This window comes from Lucilia sericata, unplaced genomic scaffold (genome assembly GCF_015586225.1).
Source record: "Lucilia sericata isolate MDLA Ls3-8-SP2 unplaced genomic scaffold, ASM1558622v1 Contig000875F_arrow, whole genome shotgun sequence".
NCBI lineage: Eukaryota > Metazoa > Arthropoda > Insecta > Diptera > Calliphoridae > Lucilia > Lucilia sericata.
This window is the reverse complement of record NW_023994866.1, coordinates 160301-183723: the sequence shown is the minus strand read 5'-3', so window position 1 is coordinate 183723 and position 23423 is coordinate 160301. Positions and strand designations below refer to the sequence as shown.

General features: G+C 31.0%; 1 protein-coding gene and 1 long non-coding RNA gene across 2 annotated transcripts in view; one reads left to right on the top strand and one right to left on the bottom strand.

The window, feature by feature from the left end:
* Positions 1–23423, bottom strand: part of LOC119608720 — a 100474-nt gene that overhangs the window by 956 nt on the left and 76095 nt on the right. The window lies entirely within an intron of this gene.
* Positions 1–23423, top strand: part of LOC119608717 (protein eyes shut-like) — a 47748-nt gene that overhangs the window by 23363 nt on the left and 962 nt on the right. Inside the window, exon 4 of the mRNA XM_037963237.1 lies at positions 23111–23263. Coding sequence (XP_037819165.1) covers positions 23111–23263 — 153 coding nt within the window. The remainder of the gene's footprint in view (positions 1–23110; positions 23264–23423) is intronic.

The window sequence follows — 23423 nt, the reverse complement described above, 5'->3', positions numbered from 1 at the left end:
TCACATTGCAATACGAACAAAATTGTGAACGTATAAAATTCAAAAAACTTCATCTTCAGATCAAAATCGCAGAAAAAAAAACTTCAAATTAGGCGTATACTTAATATTTGTAATATCAATAAATAATCAATACGTATACGTACAGATGTCTCCAACAAGTTCTCACAAGTTTCCTTTTAAAATGGAAAATGAAAAGATAAAGTTAGTTAGTTAATTAGTTAGTTTGTTAGTTAGTAGTTAGTTAGTTAGTTAGTTTAGTTGTTAGTTAGTTAGTTAGTTAGTTAGTTGTTAGTAGTTAGTTAGTTAGTAGTTAGTTAGTTAGTTAGTTAGTTAGTTAGTTAGTTAGTTAGTTAGGTTAGTTAGTAGTTAGTTAGTTAGTTAGTTAGTTAGTTAGTTAGTTAGTTAGTTGTTAGTTAGTTAGTTAGTTAGTTAGTTAGTTAGTTAGTGTAGTTAGTTAGTTAGTTAGTTAGTTAGTTAGTAGTTAGTTAGTTAGTTAGTTAGTTAGTTAGTTAGTTAGTTGTTAGTTAGTTAGTTAGTTTAGTTAGTTCGTTAGTTAGTTAGTTCGTTAGTTAGTTAGTTAGTTAGTTAGTTAGTTAGTTAGTTAGTTAGTTAGTTAGTTAGTTAGTTAGATTAGTTAGTTAGTTAGTTAGTTAGTTAGGTTAGTTAGTTAGTTAGTTAGTAGTTAGTTAGTAGTTAGTTAGTTAGTTAGTTAGTAGTAGTTCGTAGTTAGTAGTTAGTTCGTTAGTTAGTTAGTTAGTTAGTTAGTAGTTAGTTAGTTAGTTAGTTAGTAGTTAGTTAGTTAGTTAGTTAGTAGTTAGTTAGTTAGTTAGTAGTTAGTTAGTTAGTTAGTTAGTAGTTAGTTAGTTAGTTAGTTGTTAGTTAGTTAGTTAGTTAGTTAGTTAGTTAGTTAGTTAGTTAGTTAGTTAGTAGTTAGTTGTTAGTTAGTTAGTTAGTAGTTAGTAGTTAGTTAGTTAGTTAGTTAGTTAGTTAGTTAGTAGTTAGTAGTTAGTTAGTTAGTTAGTTAGTTAGTTAGTTAGTAGTTAGTTAGTTAGTAGTAGTTAGTTAGTTAGTTAGTTAGTTAGTTAGTTAGTTAGTTAGTTAGTTAGTTAGTAGTTAGTTAGTTAGTTAGTTAGTTAGTTAGTTAGTTAGTTAGTTAGTTAGTTAGTTAGTTAGTTAGTTAGTTAGTTAGTTAGTTAGTTAGTTAGTTAGTTAGTTAGTTAGTTAGTTAGTTAGTTAGTTAGTTAGTTAGTAGTTAGTTAGTTAGTTAGTTAGTTAGTTAGTAGTTAGTTAGTTAGTTAGTTAGTTAGTTAGTTAGTTAGTTAGTTAGTTAGTTAGTTAGTTAGTTAGTTAGTTAGTTAGTTAGTTAGTTAGTTAGTTAGTTAGTTAGTAGTTAGTTAGTTAGTTAGTTAGTTAGTTAGTTAGTTAGTTAGTTAGTTAGTTAGTTAGTTAGTTAGTTAGTTAGTTAGTTAGTTAGTAGTTAGTTAGTTAGTTAGTTAGTTAGTTAGTTAGTAGTTAGTTAGTTAGTTAGTTAGTTAGTTAGTTAGTTAGTTAGTTAGTTAGTTAGTTAGTTAGTTAGTTAGTTAGTTAGTTAGTTAGTTAGTTAGTTAGTAGTTAGTTAGTTAGTTAGTTAGTTAGTTAGTTAGTTAGTTAGTTAGTTAGTTAGTTAGTTAGTTAGTTAGTTAGTTAGTTAGGTGGTAATTTATGTTCGTATTTAGGTTACTTCGTTACTCTCCTCACTACAATGTTACAGGTTCCAACTACTCCCACCTATAGTAGAAAAGAAAAATTCTTCATTTACCTTTAACATTGTAAATTTACAATTCAAATGAAGTACTGTGAAAGTTGTAACTGCAAAAGATACCCACTTGTATTGATTTAAAATAAAGTTTACATCTTTTAAACTACAAAATGAATGGAATACGGGGAAGTGTAAGTTACCTTTGTATAAGGTAAATTATTACAGTTAATTGATTACATCTTTGAATACAGCAGAGGCACTAAACGCTTTCACTTAAACATTTTTCAAAATCTTTTTGAAAAGTTATCGTGTTGGAATGTTATAATAAAGGAAGTTTCTAATTTTACGTCTAACAAAAAATATGTTCAGATATTGGCCATTACATTTGACTTATACATATTATAGATAGTAACACAGTTTTTTCTATATTTATTTTAGAAATTATGACAACTATAATTTTTTCTAACAACTAAAGTTTTTTCTATATTTATTTTGGAAATTATGACAACTATAATTTTTGCTCTTTACTTAAATATTCAAATCAACTGCAGTGTTTAAGTACACACAGGAAACAAAAAATCCATATATTATCTTTAGCTCTCATACATTTGCCAAGAATCCTGTTTTTACATCTACACACTATCTGTTTTATTTGTTCTGGTATATTGTTTCATTATTGTAAAAGATTGCAATTTAAATTTATGCTTATTGTTGCTAAGATTTTTTTCTATAAATATTTCTTTTTACATATTTTTCCTGTTCTTTTTTTTTCCTGTTTTCATACAAGAATAACTACGAAAAGGGATAACAAGAAAATAAACATAAAAAATATATTGAATGAAAAAGTCATAGGTAGAAGAAAATAGTTAAGTAAAAGCAAAAGTATGTGTATTTATTGTTTGAGTAGTAGAAGAGTAGTATAATGAGTCAGTAAGTGGTTCATAGTTCATAATTTAACTTTTAAAATACTCATATACGTTAGACAAGCTCTCAGTTCGATTGATTAAAGTAGTATGAAGTTATATATTAAAACTATGTTAGTATCAGTAAGAGAGTGTAAATACAAGAAAGTGCAATAACAAGAAAAATCACAGGAAATGAAATAAAATGGAAAACTACCAACATACATATTTTTTACATACATATTTTTTCCGGTAATTGAATTAAATTTTTTTCATTCATTCACTCTCACATCAATAGTAACAAGTAAGAGTGTTATATTCGGCTGTGACGAATCTCTTAATTTAGCGAATTTCATAACTCGTATCTTTAAGCCAGTAATGATCGTTTAAGTAGTTTTCTGAAGGGGACCTTATAGGGGGGGGTAGAGTCAATTGTGGACCCAATCCACATACAATTTGTTAGAGAGATTTTGGCTTGCGAGAAACTTACATACATGGGTCAAATTTTATCGTTATACTCGTATTTTTTAACCAGTAATGAGCGTTAATGTAATTTTCTGAAGGGGACCTTGTACGGATAAATTATGGACCGAACGTCCCTAAATTTGGTAGAGAGATTTTGGCTCCCATAAAACTTATGTGTGTCAAATTTTGTCACTTCATTTCATATTTTTATGCTAGTAATGAGCGATATAGTCATTTTCAGAGGGGGGCCTTATATGGGGGTAGGGTCATTTATGGGCCGATCCTAAAAAAAATTGGTACAGAGGTTTTGGCTCGTAAGAAACTTACGTGTGTTGCATTTCATCGTTTTACTCGCTTTTTTAAACCAGTAATGAGCGTTAAAGCCATTTCCTGAAAGGGGACCTCATATGGGGTGTAAGTTCAATTATGGACCTATCCACATAAAAGTTGGTAAAGAGATTTTGGCTCGCAAGGAACATAATTGTGTAAAATTTTATTGCTATATTCGTATTTTTTAGCCAGTAATGAGCGTTAAAGTCATTTTCTGAAAGGGACCTTGTATAGGCGGTAGAGTCAATTGTGGACCGATCCTTACTAAATTTACTAGAGGGATTTTGACTCGCATTAAACTTATTCGTGTCGAATTTCGTCACTATATTTATATTTTTGAGCCAGTAATTTGCGTTAAAGTCATTTTTAGAAGGACCCTATATGAGGTGTAGGGTCATTTATGGGCCGATCCTTAAAAAAATTGGTAGAGAGGTTTTGATTCGTAAGAAACTTACTTATGCTGAATTTCATCGCTATACTCGAATTTTAAGACCAGTAATGTGTGTTAAAGTCATTTTCAGAAGGGGACCTTATATGGGGGGTAGGGTCAATTATGGACCGATCCTCAAAAACTTTAGTAGAAAGATTTTGGGTCATATAAAACTTATTTTTGTTGAATTTCACCACTATACTCGTACTTTTAAAGTAGTTATGCCCGTTAAAGCTGTTTAAAGCTGGAGGTCCACTTTTATGGGAGCTATCCGAAAAAGTGAACCGATATTGCCTATTTTTAATACCAAACAAACCAAATCGGGAATATTTATGCAAAATTTCAAGTGTCTAGCTCCTCCCGTGTGGTCCCTATTTCAAGAGACAGACGGACAGATGGACGGACGGACATGGCTAGATCGTTTTAGAACCAGAATATATATACTTTTATTGATCTATAACCAATATTACGATGTGTTACAAATGGAATGACAAAATCAATATACCCGCCATCTCTTTTGATAGTGGGTATAAAACAGCAAATTGAAAAAATGAGGAAAATATAAAAGAAAATTTTGGAGAAAATAAAATAAACTTTTTTTAAAGAAAACACTAATTGAAAAAAAGTATTGAATAAGAATGCATAAATAATGAATACATATTGAACAAAATGTACGTAAAAAATACAACAATTAAAAATATTAGGAATGACTTGTTACATTTTATTAAACTTTATATTTGAAAAATTTTAAACATTAAATAAATGAAAAAGTTTTGTAAATTTTTGATATAAACTAATTTAATTTTTTTTAAATATATAATAACAGCAAAATTTTTTTTTGCGCCCCCATAATCCATTTAAAGTTTTATTTACTTTTATTTTTAATACTATCAGTTGTAATAGTTATACAATTTTTTGAAATACTATTTTATTTAATGGATTTTTTTTCTAACGTACATGTTTTACGCTAAACTCAACAACAATAATAAGTATAAACTTTAGTTTTTTTATTAAACAATTTCATTTTTTATGGTTTTAGGATTAAAGTTATATAGAGTAACAAATACTTGGGTTTAATTGGATTTAGAGGATTTTTATTGAATTACAAACACATTTATTTTGTATGTAATTTTAAGTACCTAAATGGACTATAGACATAAAGGTATAAAATGCGAGTTATTTAGGAAAGACCTACTCGCATTATGTTATATATATATTTCCATTTCCACTATTCTCCGCACAGCAAAGTTTAATAATAAACTTTTATCATAACAAAAATATGTATTTCCTCATTCATTTGTATAAAACAAATTATTCCTCTCTCTATACTCCAGATAACCAGTTATTTATTAATTTAATTTTCAACAATTTATATAAAAAAAAATAAAACAAAAAAAAAAAAACTTCTCAACAAAACAATAATAAAACTTTCATATAAAACATTTATCTGACATATGATTGATATTAATTTAATCTACTCCACATACAACATATTTCATTTAATATCACTCATACGTTCCGTTTTACACACAACTCATACAAAGTTAAATGGTAGACTTGACAGTTTTCATAATATTTTATTAAAAAAGTTGAAGAATTGTTAAAGATTTAATTTTTTATTTTTATTAATTTTTTTTTCGTTTACTTTGTTTGTTATTCGTCTTTAACATTGTTTAATGACCCATTTTCGTTAAGAATAGATATGTTTTATATATTAAAAAAAAAAGTTCTAAAATAAACAACAACATCATACAAATATGAAACATACACCAACAACAAAAAGAATAAACAAAAATACTACCAGAACAACAACAGCAAGAAAAAAGCACTTGAAGAGTCTACGTAAGTGTTTAAATTATTGATCTAACCTTGAAATGTTTTCTTTTGAAAACGAATTTTTTTTGTAGATACAAGAGGATGTATACGAGAGTAAGTGTACATATTTGTATGTCTGTGTAAGAAGCTAATTTAGGGTGTTCCATAAATTGAGTTTATAAGTAGTTCCACTTCCAGTTCTAGTTCAATTCTTGTTCAGTTCTAGTTCAGTTCTAGTTCAGTTCTAGTTCAGTTCTAGTTCAGTTCTAGTTCAGTTCTAGTTCAGTTCTAGTTCAGTTCTAGTTCAGTTCTAGTTCAGTTCTAGTTCAGTTCTATAGTCAGTTCTAGTTCAGTTCTAGTCAGTTCTAGTTCAGTTCTAGTTCAGTTTAGTTCAGTTCTAGTTCAGTTCTAGTTCAGTTCTAGTCTAGTCAGTTCTAGTTCCTAGTTCAGTTCTAGTTCAGTTCTAGTTCAGTTCTAGTTCAGTTCTAGTTCAGTTCTAGTTCAGTTCTAGTTCAGTTCTAGTGTCAGTTCTAGTTCAGTTCTAGTTCAGTTCTAGTTCAGTTCTAGTTCAGTTCTAGTTCAGTTCTAGTTCAGTTCTAGTTCAGTTCTAGTTCAGTTCTAGTTCAGTTCTAGTTCAGTTCTAGTTCAGTTCTAGTTCAGTTCTAGTTCAGTTCTAGTTCAGTTCTAGTTCAGTTCTAGTTCAGTTCTAGTTCAGTTCTAGTTCAGTTCTAGTTCAGTTCTAGTTCAGTTCTAGTTCAGTTCTAGTTCAGTTCTAGTTCAGTTCTAGTTCAGTTCTAGTTCAGTTCTAGTTCAGTTCTAGTTCAGTTCTAGTTCAGTTCTAGTTCAGTTCTAGTTCAGTTCTAGTTCAGTTCTAGTTCAGTTCTAGTTCAGTTCTAGTTCAGTTCTAGTTCAGTTCTAGTTCAGTTCTAGTTCAGTTCTAGTTCAGTTCTAGTTCAGTTCTAGTTCAGTTCTAGTTCAGTTCTAGTTCAGTTCTAGTTCAGTTCTAGTTCAGTTCTAGTTCAGTTCTAGTTCAGTTCTAGTTCAGTTCTAGTTCAGTTCTAGTTCAGTTCTAGTTCAGTTCTAGTTCCGTTCTAGTTCAGTTCTAGTTCAGTTCTAGTTCAGTTCTAGTTCAGTTCTAGTTCAGTTCTAGTTCAGTTCTAGTTCAGTTCTAGTTCAGTTCTAGTTCAGTTCTAGTTCAGTTCTAGTTCAGTTCTAGTTCAGTTCTAGTTCAGTTCTAGTTCAGTTCTAGTTCAGTTCTAGTTCAGTTCTAGTTCAGTTCTAGTTCAGTTCTAGTTCAGTTCTAGTTCAGTTCTAGTTCAGTTCTAGTTCAGTTCTAGTTCAGTTCTAGTTCAGTTCTAGTTCAGTTCTAGTTCAGTTCTAGTTCAGTTCTAGTTCAGTTCTAGTTCAGTTCTAGTTCAGTTCTAGTTCAGTTCTAGTTCAGTTCTAGTTCAGTTCTAGTTCAGTTCTAGTTCAGTTCTAGTTCAGTTCTAGTTCAGTTCTAGTTCAGTTCTAGTTCAGTTTTAGTTCAGTTCTAGTTCAGTTCTAGTTCAGTTCTAGTTCAGTTCTAGTTCAGTTCTAGTTCAGTTCTAGTTCAGTTCTAGTTCAGTTCTAGTTCAGTTTTAGTTCAGTTCTAGTTCAGTTCTAGTTCAGTTCTAGTTCATTTCTAGTTCAGTTCTAGTTCAGTTCTAGTTCAGTTCTAGTTCAGTTCTAGTTCAGTTCTAGTTCAGTTCTAGTTCAGTTCTAGTTCAGTTCTAGTTCAGTTCTAGTTCAGTTCTAGTTCAGTTCTAGTTCAGTTCTAGTTCAGTTCTAGTTCAGTTCTAGTTCAGTTCTAGTTCAGTTCTAGTTCAGTTCTAGTTCAGTTCTAGTTCAGTTCTAGTTCAGTTCTAGTTCAGTTCTAGTTCAGTTCTAGTTCAGTTCTAGTTCAGTTCTAGTTCAGTTCTAGTTCAGTTCTAGTTCAGTTCTAGTTCAGTTCTAGTTCAGTTCTAGTTCAGTTCTAGTTCAGTTCTAGTTCAGTTCTAGTTCAGTTCTAGTTCAGTTCTAGTTCAGTTCAGTTCTAGTTCAGTTCTAGTCAGTTCTAGTTCAGTTCTAGTTCAGTTCTAGTCAGTTCTAGTTCAGTTCTAGTTCAGTTCTAGTTCAGTTCTAGTCAGTTCTAGTTCAGTTCTAGTTCAGTTCTAGTTCAGTTCTAGTTCAGTTCTAGTTCAGTTCTAGTTCAGTTCTAGTTCAGTTCTAGTTCAGTTCTAGTTCAGTTCTAGTTCAGTTCTAGTTCAGTTCTAGTTCAGTTCTAGTTCAGTTCTAGTTCAGTTCTAGTTCAGTTCTAGTTCAGTTTCTAGTTCAGTTCTAGTTCAGTTCTAGTTCAGTTCTAGTTCAGTTCTAGTTCAGTCTAGTTCAGTTCTAGTTCAGTTCTAGTTCAGTTCTAGTTCAGTTCTAGTTCAGTTCTAGTTCAGTTCTAGTTCAGTTCTAGTTCAGTTCTAGTTCAGTTCTAGTTCAGTTCTAGTTCAGTTCTAGTTCAGTTCTAGTTCAGTTCTAGTTCAGTTCTAGTTCAGTTTCTAGTTCAGTTCTAGTTCAGTTCTAGTTCAGTTCTAGTTCAGTTCTAGTTCAGTTCTAGTTCAGTTCTATTCAGTTCTATTTCAGTTCTATTTCAGTTCTAGTTCAGTTCTAGTTCAGTTCTAGTTCAGTTCTAGTTCAGTTCTAGTTCAGTTCTAGTTCAGTTCTAGTTCAGTTCTAGTTCAGTTCTAGTTCAGTACTAGTTCAGCTCTAGTTCAGCTCTAGTTCAGTTCCAGTTCAATGCCCCAGGAAAAGTAATGTTCATCAATACAACAACATATTATACACTTTTATGGATCAGCCTTTTTTTCATCTGAATAGTTTTTGTTTTTTGTGTAGCTATCTTTTATTTAGTAGCAGCAACTTTGTCAAGTTTTTAGTTCTGCTGCTGCATTTATTTTTTTTTTTTTTTTCTCTTATCGTAAAATAGTCTTTATATATACATTTTTATGTATGTATTTATATAACAAGTACTGGAAAAAGTTTTCATATTTTCATTTTGCTTCCTTTAATTTTTATATGTTGCAGTAGAGTGGTTCCACATAAAACCGTGTGAAAGATCTCAAAAGGAAATTAAAGAAAGCTCTAAAGAAATTTAAAATATTTGCCAAGAAAAATTAGAAATTGTTTTGGCATATTCGATTCTGATAGATATTTTAGGGAATAGTTATAAAAGAGAATATTAACCGCTATATTTACTTATGTATTACTTAGTTATAGTGCAATATTAAAAACTATTTTCACAATTTTTTTACATCTTAGGTCCAAAACTAAATAAGAATGAAACGATTTTATAGTAATTTAATTTAAAACTCAAAAATCTATCCAAATCCCCTGAAATAGGGTTTTCTTTGAAAAAATATCCTCATTGCTACTGTAGGGTATTTAAACTTTCCACTATATAGTATTTCTAATACTATTTTATTAACTCTCTTAGCACGTTGACAAATTAATCTTTAGTTTTCTTGTCGTTATACAACAATAAACCCCCTTATAAAAAAATAAAATAAAAAGAAAAAATTAACTCAAACTTTTTCTAAAGAAAAAGTTCCTTCAAATTTTATTTTATTTCTTTCTTCTGTTCGGAAGCTGATGCTGCAAAACAATTGTAGGGCTGCTGCAGTTAAAGAAAATAAAAGAAAAAGTTATTTAAAAATATACAATACATATTGCTTAAATATTTTTATTTTCTATGACTTTTAGATGTCTTATATTTCGTGTGTGAGTGTACTGAACGCAATAGCTTTGTTCAAATTTCTTGTATTTAAGTTTTCAGAAAATACAGAAATTTTGTTGTATGGAAAGTTTTTTTTTTTCTACAACTTTACTTCTGCAATAAAATTTATTTGTCAGCATTGTGTAATTTTACAAGAAATTTAATGAAAACAAAAAGTTGTAATTTGAAAGAAACAAAAAAATAAACTATATACAATTCAAGAGTCAACATGTATAGAAAATAGTTGAGTCGCCTTTCCTATTGAAGAATCACGTTTAAAGTAATAATCTGTTTTGAAGTGAATTTAAAGAACTGCAAAAGGAGAATAAAAAGTCGAGATAGACAGGACTATAGACTGATCAAAAAAATATACTATAAACTGATCTATAGTCAAGACTTTTGATTAATCAATAGTCGGGACTATAGACTAATCTGCAGTCAGGACTTAACACTGATCAATGGTCAAGATTACCAACTGATCTATAGACAAACTATAGGCTGATCTATAGTCAAGACTGTAAATGTATTTTGTATGTTATTAAATAAAGACTTGAATTATTTATATTAAAGACGTTAAACTGATCTATAATCAAGATTAAAAACTGATCTATAGTCTTAAATTAAGAACAAAATATTTTAAAAACAATAGACTGATCAATAGTCTTTACATAAGAACAATATATTTTTAAAACAATAAATTGGACTATAGTCAAGCATATAGACTGATCTGCAGTAAAGTAGAATGATCTATAGACTTATCTAAAGTCAAGACTATAGATTATTAAATGATTTTTAATCAAAGCCATCAACTAATCTATAGACAAGAATACACACTGACCTCTAGGCAACACTATAGATTGACCCATAGACAGGACTATAAACTGATCAAAAGTATATACTATAGACTGACCTATAATCAAGACTTTTGATTAATCAATAGTCGGTCTATAGACTAATATGCAGTCAGGACTTAAGACTGATTAATGGTTAAGATTATAAACAAATCTATAGTCAAACTATAGGCTGATCTATAGTCAAGACTGTAGACTGGTCTATAGTAAAGACTCTAAACTGATCTATAGTCAATAACATAGAGTGATCTATAGTCAAGACGATAGACCGATCTATAGCCAAGACTATATACTAATCTACAGTGAAAACTATAGATTGATCTATAGTCAAGACTATAGAATGATCCGTAGTCAAGACTATAGACAGATCTGTAGTTAAAACTGTAGACTGATCTATAATTAAAACTATAGACTGATATATAGTGAAAACTATAGACTGATCTATAGTCAATACTATACAATGATCTGTACTCAAGACTATCGACTGATCTATAGTAAAGACTATAGACTGATCTATAGTCAAGAATATAGACTGATCTATAGTTTTCACTGTAGACTAATCTACAGTGATCTATAGTCAAGACTATAGGATGATCCGTAGTCAAGACTATAGACTCATCTTTAATCAAGACTATAGACAGATCTATAGCCAAGACTATAGACTGTTCATTAGTCAAAACTATAGTCTGGTCTATAGTCAAGACTATAGTCTGGTCTATATTCAAGACCTATGGCCTATGATCAAGTCTATATAATGTTCTAAGGTCAATACTATGGACTGATCTATAGTCAAGACTGTAGACTATTCAATAGTCAAGACTGACCTATATTCAAGAATATATACCGATCTATAGTCAAGACTATAGAATGATCTATAGTTAAAACTATAAACTGATATATAGTTCCGACTATAGACTGATCTACAGTCAAGACTATAGACCGCCATATTTAACTATTAACAGATCTGAAGTCAAGACTATAAACTTGTCTATGGTAACGATTATAAGTTTCTCTATAGTCAAATCTTTACACTGATGTACAGTCAAGAGTATAGGTTCAAATCCAATAAATTGACATACCGATTTATGTCAAAAATTGGTCTAGAATCAAGACTATAGACTGTTCCACAATCTAGATTATGGAATACTATAAATTCCAAACAATAGATTACAGAAGACTATAAACTGATATATCGTCAAGACTTTATGCAGAGACCATAGCTGAGACTATGACCCACCAAACCATTGATTTAAAATTTCAAAACAGTAACATTTTAACCCATCACTTATCAATCGATTCTCTTAAATATAAGATTTTCTAAAAAAAATCCCTTAAAATTAAATATTCAATAAACTTTTCTCAACATTTCTTATACACTTTACATGATTAATGAATCCACACCCCACACACCAACAAATGTACGTTTTGTTTCCTCTAACAAAAAGACCACATCACTTATTTTATTAACTTTCATAAAATTCTATAGAAAATATGTAACAAATGACTTTTCCTAAAAATAAAACGAAAAGAAAGTTTTACGTTTAACAACCCCTTTCATGAAATGAAAATTATTAACAGAAAACGGAACTACATTGAATTCAAATCAAACATGATTTTCTACAAGTCAACACACAAAAAAAATTAAAATAGAACAAAAAACCAAATCAAAAGTCCCTTTTCTAGCACAAACTCACACTTTAGCTAACTTATACAAATACGTTTATAATGGAAATCATGAAAGATATAAATTTCCATTTCAAATCGGTCAAACAAAAAAAAACAAACGCAATAGAAAAACTCTATGAATTTGAACATAAATATACATTTAAGTCTAAAACCTCTATAACTACCCTGAATTCGGGCACTTTGTTTTCAAAATATTCATTCATTCATTGTAAACAGGAAGGAGCTAACACACATACACACACACCAACAAAATAGGAAAAAAGTAAAAATCGAACTATATTTAAAACACCATCAAAATGACCACAGAGAAAAAAATACACATAAACCTTCAAATAACAAACAAAAAAAGAACAGCAAGAACAAATTTATACATTTATGCGAAAAAAGTGAAATCTAAGCTAAATGTTACATTTTAGTTTAACACACAAAAAAGGAAAAAATACAATATTCCTTTTTAATAAATGAAAAAAAAAAAAACGTATTCAATTCTCTCGTTCAGTTTCCGTTGCCTCATAACATACACATACATTCATAAATATATATTTGCACATTTGTTACAATGACCACTTGACCACATTTACTGTAACTCTTTTTTTTAACACATTTTTCATGCTTTCCTTTAACACTTCCACCACCATTAACTACCGGCATCTCTATTCTTTCCATGCCAACTTTTTCCAAACCACTTACATTCTCTACTTTCTCTGCGTTCGTGAAATTGGAGCAAACATCTTTTTTAGACATGTCGTACATATTGTGTACTTGTTGCGGGGGTGAGAGGTAAGATGAGTGGGGTGGAACAAATTCTTTGTAAACAGGTACAAGAAACAAAATATGAGTATATCGATCATATAATCTACAAGACAAAACCTTTTTTTGTTTGACCCCAAGACAGTAGGTTCAAAAAACATTCCGGATTTATATGGTCTAGTCTATAGTCTAGTCTATAGTCCTAGTCTATAGTCTAGTCTATAGTCTAGTCTATAGTCTAGTCTATAGTCTAGTCTATAGTCTAGTCTATAGTCTAGTCTATAGTTAGTCTATAGTCTAGTCTATAGTCTAGTCTATAGTCTAGTCTATAGTCTAGTCTATAGTCTAGTCTATAGTCTAGTCTATAGTCTAGTCTATAGTCTAGTCTATAGTCTAGTCTATAGTCTAGTCTATAGTCTAGTCTAGTCTATAGTCTAGTCTATAGTCTAGTCTATAGTCTAGTCTATAGTCTAGTCTATAGTCTAGTCTATAGTCTAGTCTATAGTCTAGTCTATAGTCTAGTCATAGTCTAGTCTATAGTCTAGTCTATAGTCTAGTCTATAGTCTAGTCTATAGTCTAGTCTATAGTCTAGTCTATAGTCTAGTCTATAGTCTAGTCTAGTCTATAGTCTAGTCTATAGTCTAGTCTATAGTCTAGTCTATAGTCTAGTCTATAGTCTAGTCTATAGTCTAGTCTATAGTCTAGTCTATAGTCTAGTCTATAGTCTAGTCTATAGTCTAGTCTATAGTCTAGTCTATAGTCTAGTCTATAGTCTAGTCTATAGTCTAGTCTATAGTCTAGTCTATAGTCTAGTCTATAGTCTAGTCTATAGTCTAGTCTATAGTCTAGTCTATAGTCTAGTCTATAGTCTAGTCTAGTCTAGTCTATAGTCTAGTCTATAGTCTAGTCTATAGTCTAGTCTATGTCTATAGTCTAGTCTATAGTCTAGTCTATAGTCTAGTCTATAGTCTAGTCTATAGTCTAGTCTATAGTTGTCTATGTCTAGTCTCTAGTCTAGTCTATAGTCTAGTCTATAGTCTAGTCTATAGTCTAGTCTATAGTCTAGTCTATAGTCTAGTCTATAGTCTAGTCTAGTCTATAGTCTAGTCTATAGTCTAGTCTATAGTCTAGTCTAGTCTAGTCTATAGTCTAGTCTATAGTCTAGTCTATAGTCTAGTCTATCGTCTAGTCTATAGTCTAGTCTATAGTCTAGTCTATAGTCTAGTCTATAGTCTAGTCTATATCTAGTCTATAGTCTAGTCTATAGTCTAGTCTATAGTCTAGTCTATAGTCTAGTCTATAGTCTAGTCTATAGTCTAGTCTATGTCTGTCTATAGTCTAGTCTATAGTCTAGTCTATGTCTAGTCTATAGTCTAGTCTAGTCTATAGTCTAGTCTATAGTCTAGTCTATAGTCTAGTCTATAGTCTAGTCTATAGTCTAGTCTATAGTCTAGTCTATAGTCTAGTCTATAGTCTAGTCTATAGTCTAGTCTATAGTCTAGTCTATAGTCTAGTCTATAGTCTAGTCTATAGTCTAGTCTATAGTCTAGTCTATAGTCTAGTCTATAGTCTAGTCTATAGTCTAGTCTATAGTCTAGTCTATAGTCTAGTCTATAGCCTAGTCTATAGTCTAGTCTATAGTCTAGTCTATAGTCTAGTCTATAGTCTAGTCTATAGTCTAGTCTATAGTCTAGTCTATAGTCTAGTCTATAGTCTAGTCTATAGTCTAGTCTGTAGTCTAGTCTATAGTCTAGTCTATAGTCTAGTCTATAGTCTAGTCTATAGTCTAGTCTATAGTCTAGTCTATAGTCTAGTCTCTTATCTAGTGTATAGTGTAGTCTGTGGTCTGGAATATAATTTCTTCCAAGAACAAAAGACTTTCCTATCACATCTTGGTACAGCTAAGCTCACTTTTTCAACTCAGTAGTTTTAATCTTCATCCTGTAAAACCTCTCAATAACCTCTCAAAATATCTGTCTTATCCACTTAAAATGGCAACTTGTCACATTTTTTTGTAACCGCTGACCAACTCCATGGCTACCTTCATTTTCTCTTGTATAAACGCCGCGATGTCCACAAAGCAAATCACACTTAAACTCACCAACGAAACCAATCAATAACAACAAATACAATGCCTAAGGTAGAGGGAGAAATATATGAGAAAAAAAGAGAAACAACAACTAAAAGCAAACAGGAAGAAAAAACTCCTACACACATTCGAATATGTAAAAACGTGAATAGGTGGATGGGTGAAAGCGGAAATCTATTTTTTTCTAAAGTGTTTTTGTCTACAAACACAAAAAAGGTGTAAATTTTAAACACTCCATTAGTTGTCATTTCTAAATGACGAACGTCACTTGCCAGTATGAGAAAATTGAGATGAATGCAGTGTTATTATTGGATAAAATTTAAATTGATTAAAGAGTTGTCTATGGAAATAAATTATGTAAAATAAATTGTGAAATTTGCTAAATTTAAATGCGTTTTCATTTATTTTACTTCTAATCTAAGTATTTATGACTTATTTAAAAATTGTCTTTAAACATAATTTCAATCTACTCTTTTGCCAATCAACCATGTGGACTTTATTTTTTCTTTGTTCAAAAAACTACCATCCTAATATTTTAGACCTTAATTGAAATTGACACAATTTTACTAATTTTGACATGGTGCTTTGGTATAAAAATTTTGTGTAAAAAATTTTTATTTTTTTTAAAGCATAAAGTGTTAAGGACCTTACACATATCTCAACAAACAATGGTTCTTAACAATACAAAGGTTTGAGAAAAGAAAGCATCATTAGCCAAAACTGACAGTTTGCCATATGAAAAAGGAAATTCCAAAAAACTGTTTATAGAAAAATAATCAAGAGTCTAAGTAATAAAAATCTAGTCTATAGTCTAGTCTATATTCTAGTCTATAGTCTAGTCTATAGTCTAGTCTATAGTCTAGTCTAGTCTAGTCTAGTCTAGTCTAGTCTAGTCTAGTCTATAGTCTAGTCTATAGTCTAGTCTAGTCTAGTCTAGTCTAGTCTATAGTCTAGTCTATAGTCTAGTCTATAGTCTAGTCTATAGTCTAGTCTAGTCTAGTCTAGTCTAGTGTAGTCTAGTCTAGTCTATAGTCTAGTATAGTCTAGTCTAGTCTAGTCTAGTCTAGTCTAGTCTAGTCTAGTCTAGTCTAGTCTAGTCTAGTCTAGTCTAGTCTAGTCTAGTCTGGTCTGCTCTAGTCTAGTCTATAGTCTAGTAGTCTATAGTCTAGTCTATAGTCTAGTCTATAGTCTAGCTATAGTCTATAGTCTAGTCTATAGTCTAGTACAGTCTAGTAGTCTCGTCTATAGTCTATAGTCTAGTCTATAGTCTAGTCTATAGTCTAGTCCTATAGTCTAGTCTATAGTCTAGTCTATAGTTAGTCTATAGTCTAGTCTATAGTCTAGTCTATAGTCTAGTCTATAGTCTAGTCTATAGTCTAGTCTATAGTCTAGTCTATAGTCTAGTCTATAGTCTAGTCTATAGTCTAGTCTATAGTCTAGTCTATAGTCTAGTCTATAGTCTAGTCTATAGTCTAGTCTATAGTCTAGTCTATAGTCTAGTCTATAGTCTAGTCTAGTCTAGTCTATAGTCTAGTCTATAGTCTAGTCTATAGTCTAGTCTAGTCTATAGTCTAGTCTAGTCTATAGTCTAGTCTAGTCTAGTCTATAGTCTAGTCTAGTCTAGTCTATAGTCTAGTCTAGTCTAGTCTAGTCTATAGTCTAGTCTAGTCTATAGTCTAGTCTAGTCTATAGTCTAGTCTAGTCTAGTCTAGTCTAGTCTAGTCTAGTCTAGTCTAGTCTAGTCTAGTCTATAGTCTAGTCTATAGTCTAGTCTATAGTCTAGTCTATAGTCTAGTCTATAGTCTAGTCTATAGTCTAGTCTATAGTCTAGTCTATAGTCTAGTCTATAGTCTAGTCTATAGTCTAGTCTATAGTCTAGTCTATAGTCTAGTCTATAGTCTAGTCTATAGTCTAGTCTATAGTCTAGTCTATAGTCTAGTCTATAGTCTAGTCTATAGTCTAGTCTATAGTCTAGTCTATAGTCTAGTCTATAGTCTAGTCTATAGTCTAGTCTATAGTCTAGTCTATAGTCTAGTCTATAGTCTAGTCTATAGTCTAGTCTATAGTCTAGTCTATAGTCTAGTCTATAGTCTAGTCTATAGTCTAGTCTATATCTAGTCTATAGTCTAGTCTATAGTCTAGTCTAGTCTAGTCTATATTCTAGTCTCTAGTCTAGTCTATAGTCTAGTCTAGTCTATAGTCTAGTCTATATTCTAGTCTATAGTCTAGTCTATAGTCTAGTCTATTCTATAGTCTAGTCTATAGTCTAGTCTATAGTCTAGTCTATAGTCTAGTCTATAGTCTAGTCTATAGTCTAGTCTATAGTCTAGTCTATAGTCTAGTCTATAGTCTAGTCTATAGTCTAGTCTATAGTCTAGTCTATAGTCTAGTCTATAGTCTAGTCTATAGTCTAGTCTATAGTCTAGTCTATAGTCTAGTCTATAGTCTAGTCTATAGTCTAGTCTATAGTCTAGTCTATAGTCTAGTCTATAGTCTAGTCTATAGTCTAGTCTATAGTCTAGTCTATAGTCTAGTCTATAGTCTAGTCTATAGTCTAGTCTATAGTCTAGTCTATAGTCTAGTCTATAGTCTAGTCTATAGTCTAGTCTATAGTCTAGTCTATAGTCTAGTCTATAGTCTAGTCTAGTCTAGTCTATAGTCTAGTCTATAGTCTAGTCTATAGTCTAGTCTATAGTCTAGTCTATAGTCTAGTCTATAGTCTAGTCTATAGTCTAGTCTATAGTCTAGTCTATAGTCTAGTCTATAGTCTAGTCTATAGTCTAGTCTATAGTCTAGTCTATAGTCTAGTCTATAGTCTAGTCTATAGTCTAGTTTATAGTCTAGTCTATAGTCTAGTCTATAGCCTAGTCTATAGTTTAGTCTATAGTCTAGTCTATAGTCTAGTCTATAGTCTAGTCTATAGTCTAGTCTATAGCCTAGTCTATAGTCTAGTCTATAGTCTAGTCTATAGCCTAGTCCTATAGTCTAGTTTATAGTCTAGTCTATAGTCTAGTCTATAGTCTAGTCTATAGTCTAGTCTATAGTCTAGTCTATAGTTTAGTCTATAGTCTACTCTATAGTCTAGTCTATAGTCTAGTCTATAGTCTAGTCTATAGTCTAGTCTATAGTCTAGTCTATAGTCTAGTCTATAGTCTAGTCTATAGTCTAGTCTATGGTCTATTCTATAGTGTAGTCTATAGTCTAGTCTACAGTCTGGTCTATAGTCTATTCTATAATTTACTCTATAGTCTAGTATGTAGACTAGTCTATTGTCCAGTCTATAGCCTAGGTTATAGTCTACTCTATAGTCTAGTCTATAGTCTAACTCACTAACTTTGCCCTATATTCAAAATTAATATTTTTAAAACTAAAGAAAGCACCATAGATTTTAAAGCTTTTTAAAAGGATTTTTTTTTTACTTTCTTAACAATTTTCATTGTTTTTAATTTTAGTTTTTGTTTTTTCTTGCAACATACTGCAACCACTTTGTATTGTTTATACACGTTGAATGTAGTAACAAACAACCAGCCAAACAAATTAAATACAACAAAGACAAAGTAACACAACAACAAAAGCATCTAACTAACCAAGTGTTCATATATTTATCGCTCTGTTTAACTTGAAAGACATTTTACACACTTGCTCACGATCTTACACGCATGTGAACATTAGCAATGCCTCACTTTAGGAAACAAAAAGGAATTAATATTCCTTGTTAACGTAAACGTTTCCATTTAAATACATAGTAAAAAAAATTACACAGGATTAGACAATATCATCCAGGAATTCAATATTTTAATATCCAACCATTTACAAATTTTTCATTTTTAATGCTGCTGCCACCCTAATGTTGCCACATGTCTTTACTTTTGTATAACTATGTATGTGTGTATGTAGCTTTATTTAAGTAAGTAGTGTTAGTATAGTAACATAATCCTTTTGTATCCGTTTATATACACAGTGTAATTCATAAACCACAAATGAAAATAGCAAAAACAATACAAAGAAAAAGTAAAAACAAGGACAACTGCAACAACAACAACAAAATCTCGAAAATACAATAAAAACTGTATATAATTTATAAATGTTTAAAACAAAAGAACGTACTTACTGAATAAAGTGTTTTGAAAAAAACAAAACAGAAAAGTTGAAAAGGAAACGAAACGCAAGAGCTATAAAATAAATTACAAAGTATTACACACAAAATTAACAAAAAATTAAAAAAACACGTACTCACACACACATTGGAAAAGGAAACCAACTGCAATGAGAAAATATATACATACATACACACATACATATGCATACTCTTACACTGAATACACAGTGTGAGATATATAAATTAGGGCAGTAAAACCCTACATTTTGTAGTTTATATTGCACTTCATAGTCTAGTTTACAGTCTAACCTGTAGACTAGTCTATAGTCTAGTCTACATTCTAGTCTATAGTTTAGTCTAGTCTATAGTCTAGTCTATAGTCTAGTCTATAGTCTAGTCTATAGTCTAGTCTATAGTCTAGTCTATAGTCTAGTCTATAGTCTAGTCTATAGTCTAGTCTATAGTCTAGTCTATAGTCTAGTCTATAGTCTAGTCTATAGTCTAGTCTATAGTCTAGTCTATAGTCTAGTCTATAGTCTAGTCTATAGTCTAGTCTATAGTCTAGTCTATAGTCTAGTCTATAGTCTAGTCTATAGTCTAGTCTATAGTCTAGTCTATAGTCTAGTCTATAGTCTAGTCTATAGTCTAGTCTATAGTCTAGTCTATAGTCTAGTCTATAGTCTAGTCTATAGTCTAGTCTATAGTCTAGTCTATAGTCTAGTCTATAGTCTAGTCTATAGTCTAGTCTATAGTCTAGTCTATAGTCTAGTCTATAGTCTAGTCTATAGTCTAGTCTATAGTCTAGCCTATAGTCTAGTCTATAGTCTAGTCTATAGTCTAGTCTATAGTCTAGTCTATAGTCTAGTCTATAGTCTAGTCTATAGTCTAGTCTATAGTCTAGTCTATAGTCTAGTCTATAGTCTCTATAGTCTAGTCTATAGTCTAGTCTATAGTCCAGTCTATAGTCTAGTCTATAGTCTAGTCTATAGTCTAGTCTATAGTCTAGTCTATAGTCAAGTCTATAGTCTAGTCTATAGTCTAGTCTATAGTCTAGTCTATAGTCTAGTCTATAGTCTAGTCTATAGTTTAGTCTATAGTCTAGTCTATAGTCTAGTCTATATTCTAGTCTATAGTCTAGTCTATAGTCTAGTCTATAGTCTAGTCTATAGTCTAGTCTATAGAATAGTCTATAATCTAGTCTATAGTCTAGTCTATAGTCTAGTCTATAGTCTAGTCACACACACATTGGAAAAGGAAACTAACTGCAATGAGAAAATATATACATACACACATACATATGCATACTATATATTCTAGTCTATAGTTAGGTCTAGTCTACAGTCTAGTCTATAGTCTAGCCTATAGTCTAGTCTATAGTCTAGTCTATAGTCTTGCCTATAGTCTAGTCTATAGTCTAGTCTATAGTCTAGTCTACAGTCTAGTCTATAGTCTAGTCTATAGTCTAGTCTATAGTCTAGTCTATAGTCTAGTCTATAGTCTAGTCTATAGTCTAGTCTATAGTCTTGCCTATAGTCTAGTCTATAGTCTAGTCTATAGTCTAGTCTACAGTCTAGTCTATAGTCTAGTCTATAGTCTAGTCTATAGTCTAGTCTATAGTCTAGTCTATAGTCTAGTCTATAGTCTAGTCTATAGTCTAGTCTATAGTCTAGTCTATAGTCTAGTCTATAGTCTAGTCTATAGTTTAGTCTATAGTCTAGTCTATAGTCTAGTCTATATTCTAGTCTAGTATAGTCTAGTCTATAGTCTAGTCTATAGTCTAGTCTATAGTCTAGTCTATAGTCTAGTCTATAGTCTAGTCTATAGTCTAGTCTATAGTCTAGTCTATAGTCTAGTCTATATTCTAGTCTATAGTCTAGTCTATAGTCTAGTCTATAGTCTAGTCTATAGTCTAGTCTATAGTCTAGTCTATAGTCTAGTCTATAGTCTAGTCTATAGTCTAGTCTATAGTCTAGTCTATAGTCTAGTCTATAGTCTAGTCTATAGTCTAGTCTATAGTCTAGTCTATAGTCTAGTCTATAGTCTAGTCTATAGTCTAGTCTATAGTCTAGTCTATAGTCTAGTCTATAGTCTAGTCTATAGTCTAGTCTATAGTCTAGTCTATAGTCTAGTCTATAGTCTAGTCTATAGTCTAGTCTATAGTCTAGTCTATAGTCTAGTCTATAGTCTAGTCTATAGTCTAGTCTATAGTCTAGTCTATAGTCTAGTCTATAGTCTAGTCTATAGTCTAGTCTATAGTCAAGTCTATAGTCTAGTCTATAGTCTAGTCTATAGTCTAGTCTATAGTCTAGTCTATAGTCTAGTCTATAGTCTAGTCTATAGTCTAGTCTATAGTCTAGTCTATAGTCTAGTCTATAGTCTAGTCTATAGTCTAGTCTATAGTCTAGTCTATAGTCTAGTCTATAGTCTAGTCTATAGTCTAGTCTATAGTCTAGTCTATAGTCTAGTCTATAGTCTAGTCTATAGTCTAGTCTATAGTCTAGTCTATAGTCTAGTCTATAGTCTAGTCTATAGTCTAGTCTATAGTCTAGTCTATAGTCTAGTCTATAGTCTAGTCTATAGTCTAGTCTATAGTCTAGTCTATAGTCTAGTCTATAGTCTAGTCTATAGTCTAGTCTATAGTCTAGTCTATAGTCTAGTCTATAGTCTAGTCTATAGTCTAGTCTATAGTCTAGTCTATAGTCTAGTCTATAGTCTAGTCTATAGTCTAGTCTATAGTCTAGTCTATAGTCTAGTCTATAGTCTAGTCTATAGTCTAGTCTATAGTCTAGTCTATAGTCTAGTCTATAGTCTAGTCTATAGTCCTAGTCTATAGTCTAGTCTATAGTCTAGTCTATAGTCTAGTCTATAGTCTAGTCTATAGTCTAGTCTATAGTCTAGTCTATAGTCTAGTCTATAGTCTAGTCTATAGTCTAGTCTATAGTCTACTCTATAGTCTAGTCTATAGTCTAGTCTATAGTCTAGTCCTATAGTCTAGTCTATAGTCTAGTCTATAGTCTAGTCTATAGGTCTAGTCTATAGTCTAGTCTATAGTCTAGTCTATAGTCTAGTCTATAGTCTAGTCTATAGTCTAATCTATAGTCTAGTCTATAGTCTAGTCTATAGTCTAATCTATAGTCTAGTCTATAGTCTAGTCTAGTCTATAGTCTAGTCTAGTCTAGTCTATAGTCTAGTCTATAGTCTAGTCTATAGTCTAGTCTATAGTCTAGTCTAGTCTAGTCTAGTCTATAGTCTAGCCCATAGTCTAGTCTATAGTCTAATCTATAGTCTAGTCTATAGTCTAGTCTATAGTCTAGTCTATAGTCTAGTCTATAGACCAGTGATAGTCTGTTATATAGTCTAGTTTATAATCTACTCTGTAGTCTGGACTTTATTGTAATGTAATGAATTTATTGTCGCCTCTACTAGTCTTAAACAACTGCCGCCCACTGTAAAGGGAATTAAATTGTAGGAATTACCGCAAACAAGAACAAAAAGCAACAAATTAATATGACCACTCTGCACACACACCTAAATAAAGGAAAAAGTTTTAAGTTGTGGCTGGAAAAAAAAAAACTGTGTGCAATAAAAACTTTTTCACGATGTTGCACCAACAAGAACATGCGAAAAAATAAAAAATGTACCAGTTAAGAACACAACATATGGTGGCAATAGCCAGCAATAAGGGCGGATACATGATAGTTTAAAACTTCATCATTCAAATGTTCACAGTGATTGACGAACTAGAAGGCAGTTAAGGCAGCAAAAAAACCAATGTGACCAAAAACCATTAACATGGTTTTATCACAATATTAAAAACTCATATAGACTACACAACCAAAGATAATTAAATAACATTTTTTATTGTCAACGTAAAAAAATATGTGTGATTTTTATGACAACTAAAGCAACACATTTAAAGTTCTATGACATATTAACAAAAAAAAGTATCGCATTAATTAACTAAATTATTTAAGAACTTAATAATGCTCTCGTTTCATGTCTTGTGTTTACATTTCGTTAATAATATTTAGGTTTTATAAATATTTCATTGAAATACTTTTACCATAATTATGTTCATTTCAATAATAATTTCCATGAAGCATTAAATAAAATTGAAAACCAAATGAAAATGTCTTAACCAGTAATGTTTACTTTACATTCATTATGTACGTTTTTTTTTTTCATTATTTACAGGAACGGACTGTGAAGAGAACGTTGATGAGTGCATGTCAAATCCATGTCAAAATGGCGGACATTGTCGCGACCGTAATAACGGTTATACGTGTACTTGTCAACCCGGTTATTTGGGAGACCATTGTGAAGTTGATGTCGCTGTATGTGAAACGGGTAAGTGGCAAATGGTTGACACTTTTTGATAATATGTACATTAGTCAACAAACATAAAACAGTAAAATGAAATGAGGTTAAACGTTAACGAGGGTTGAAAGAAAAGTTCTCAGAACGCCTTCAGAACTTTCCAAACCAGTAATATAAAATTTCTTTATCT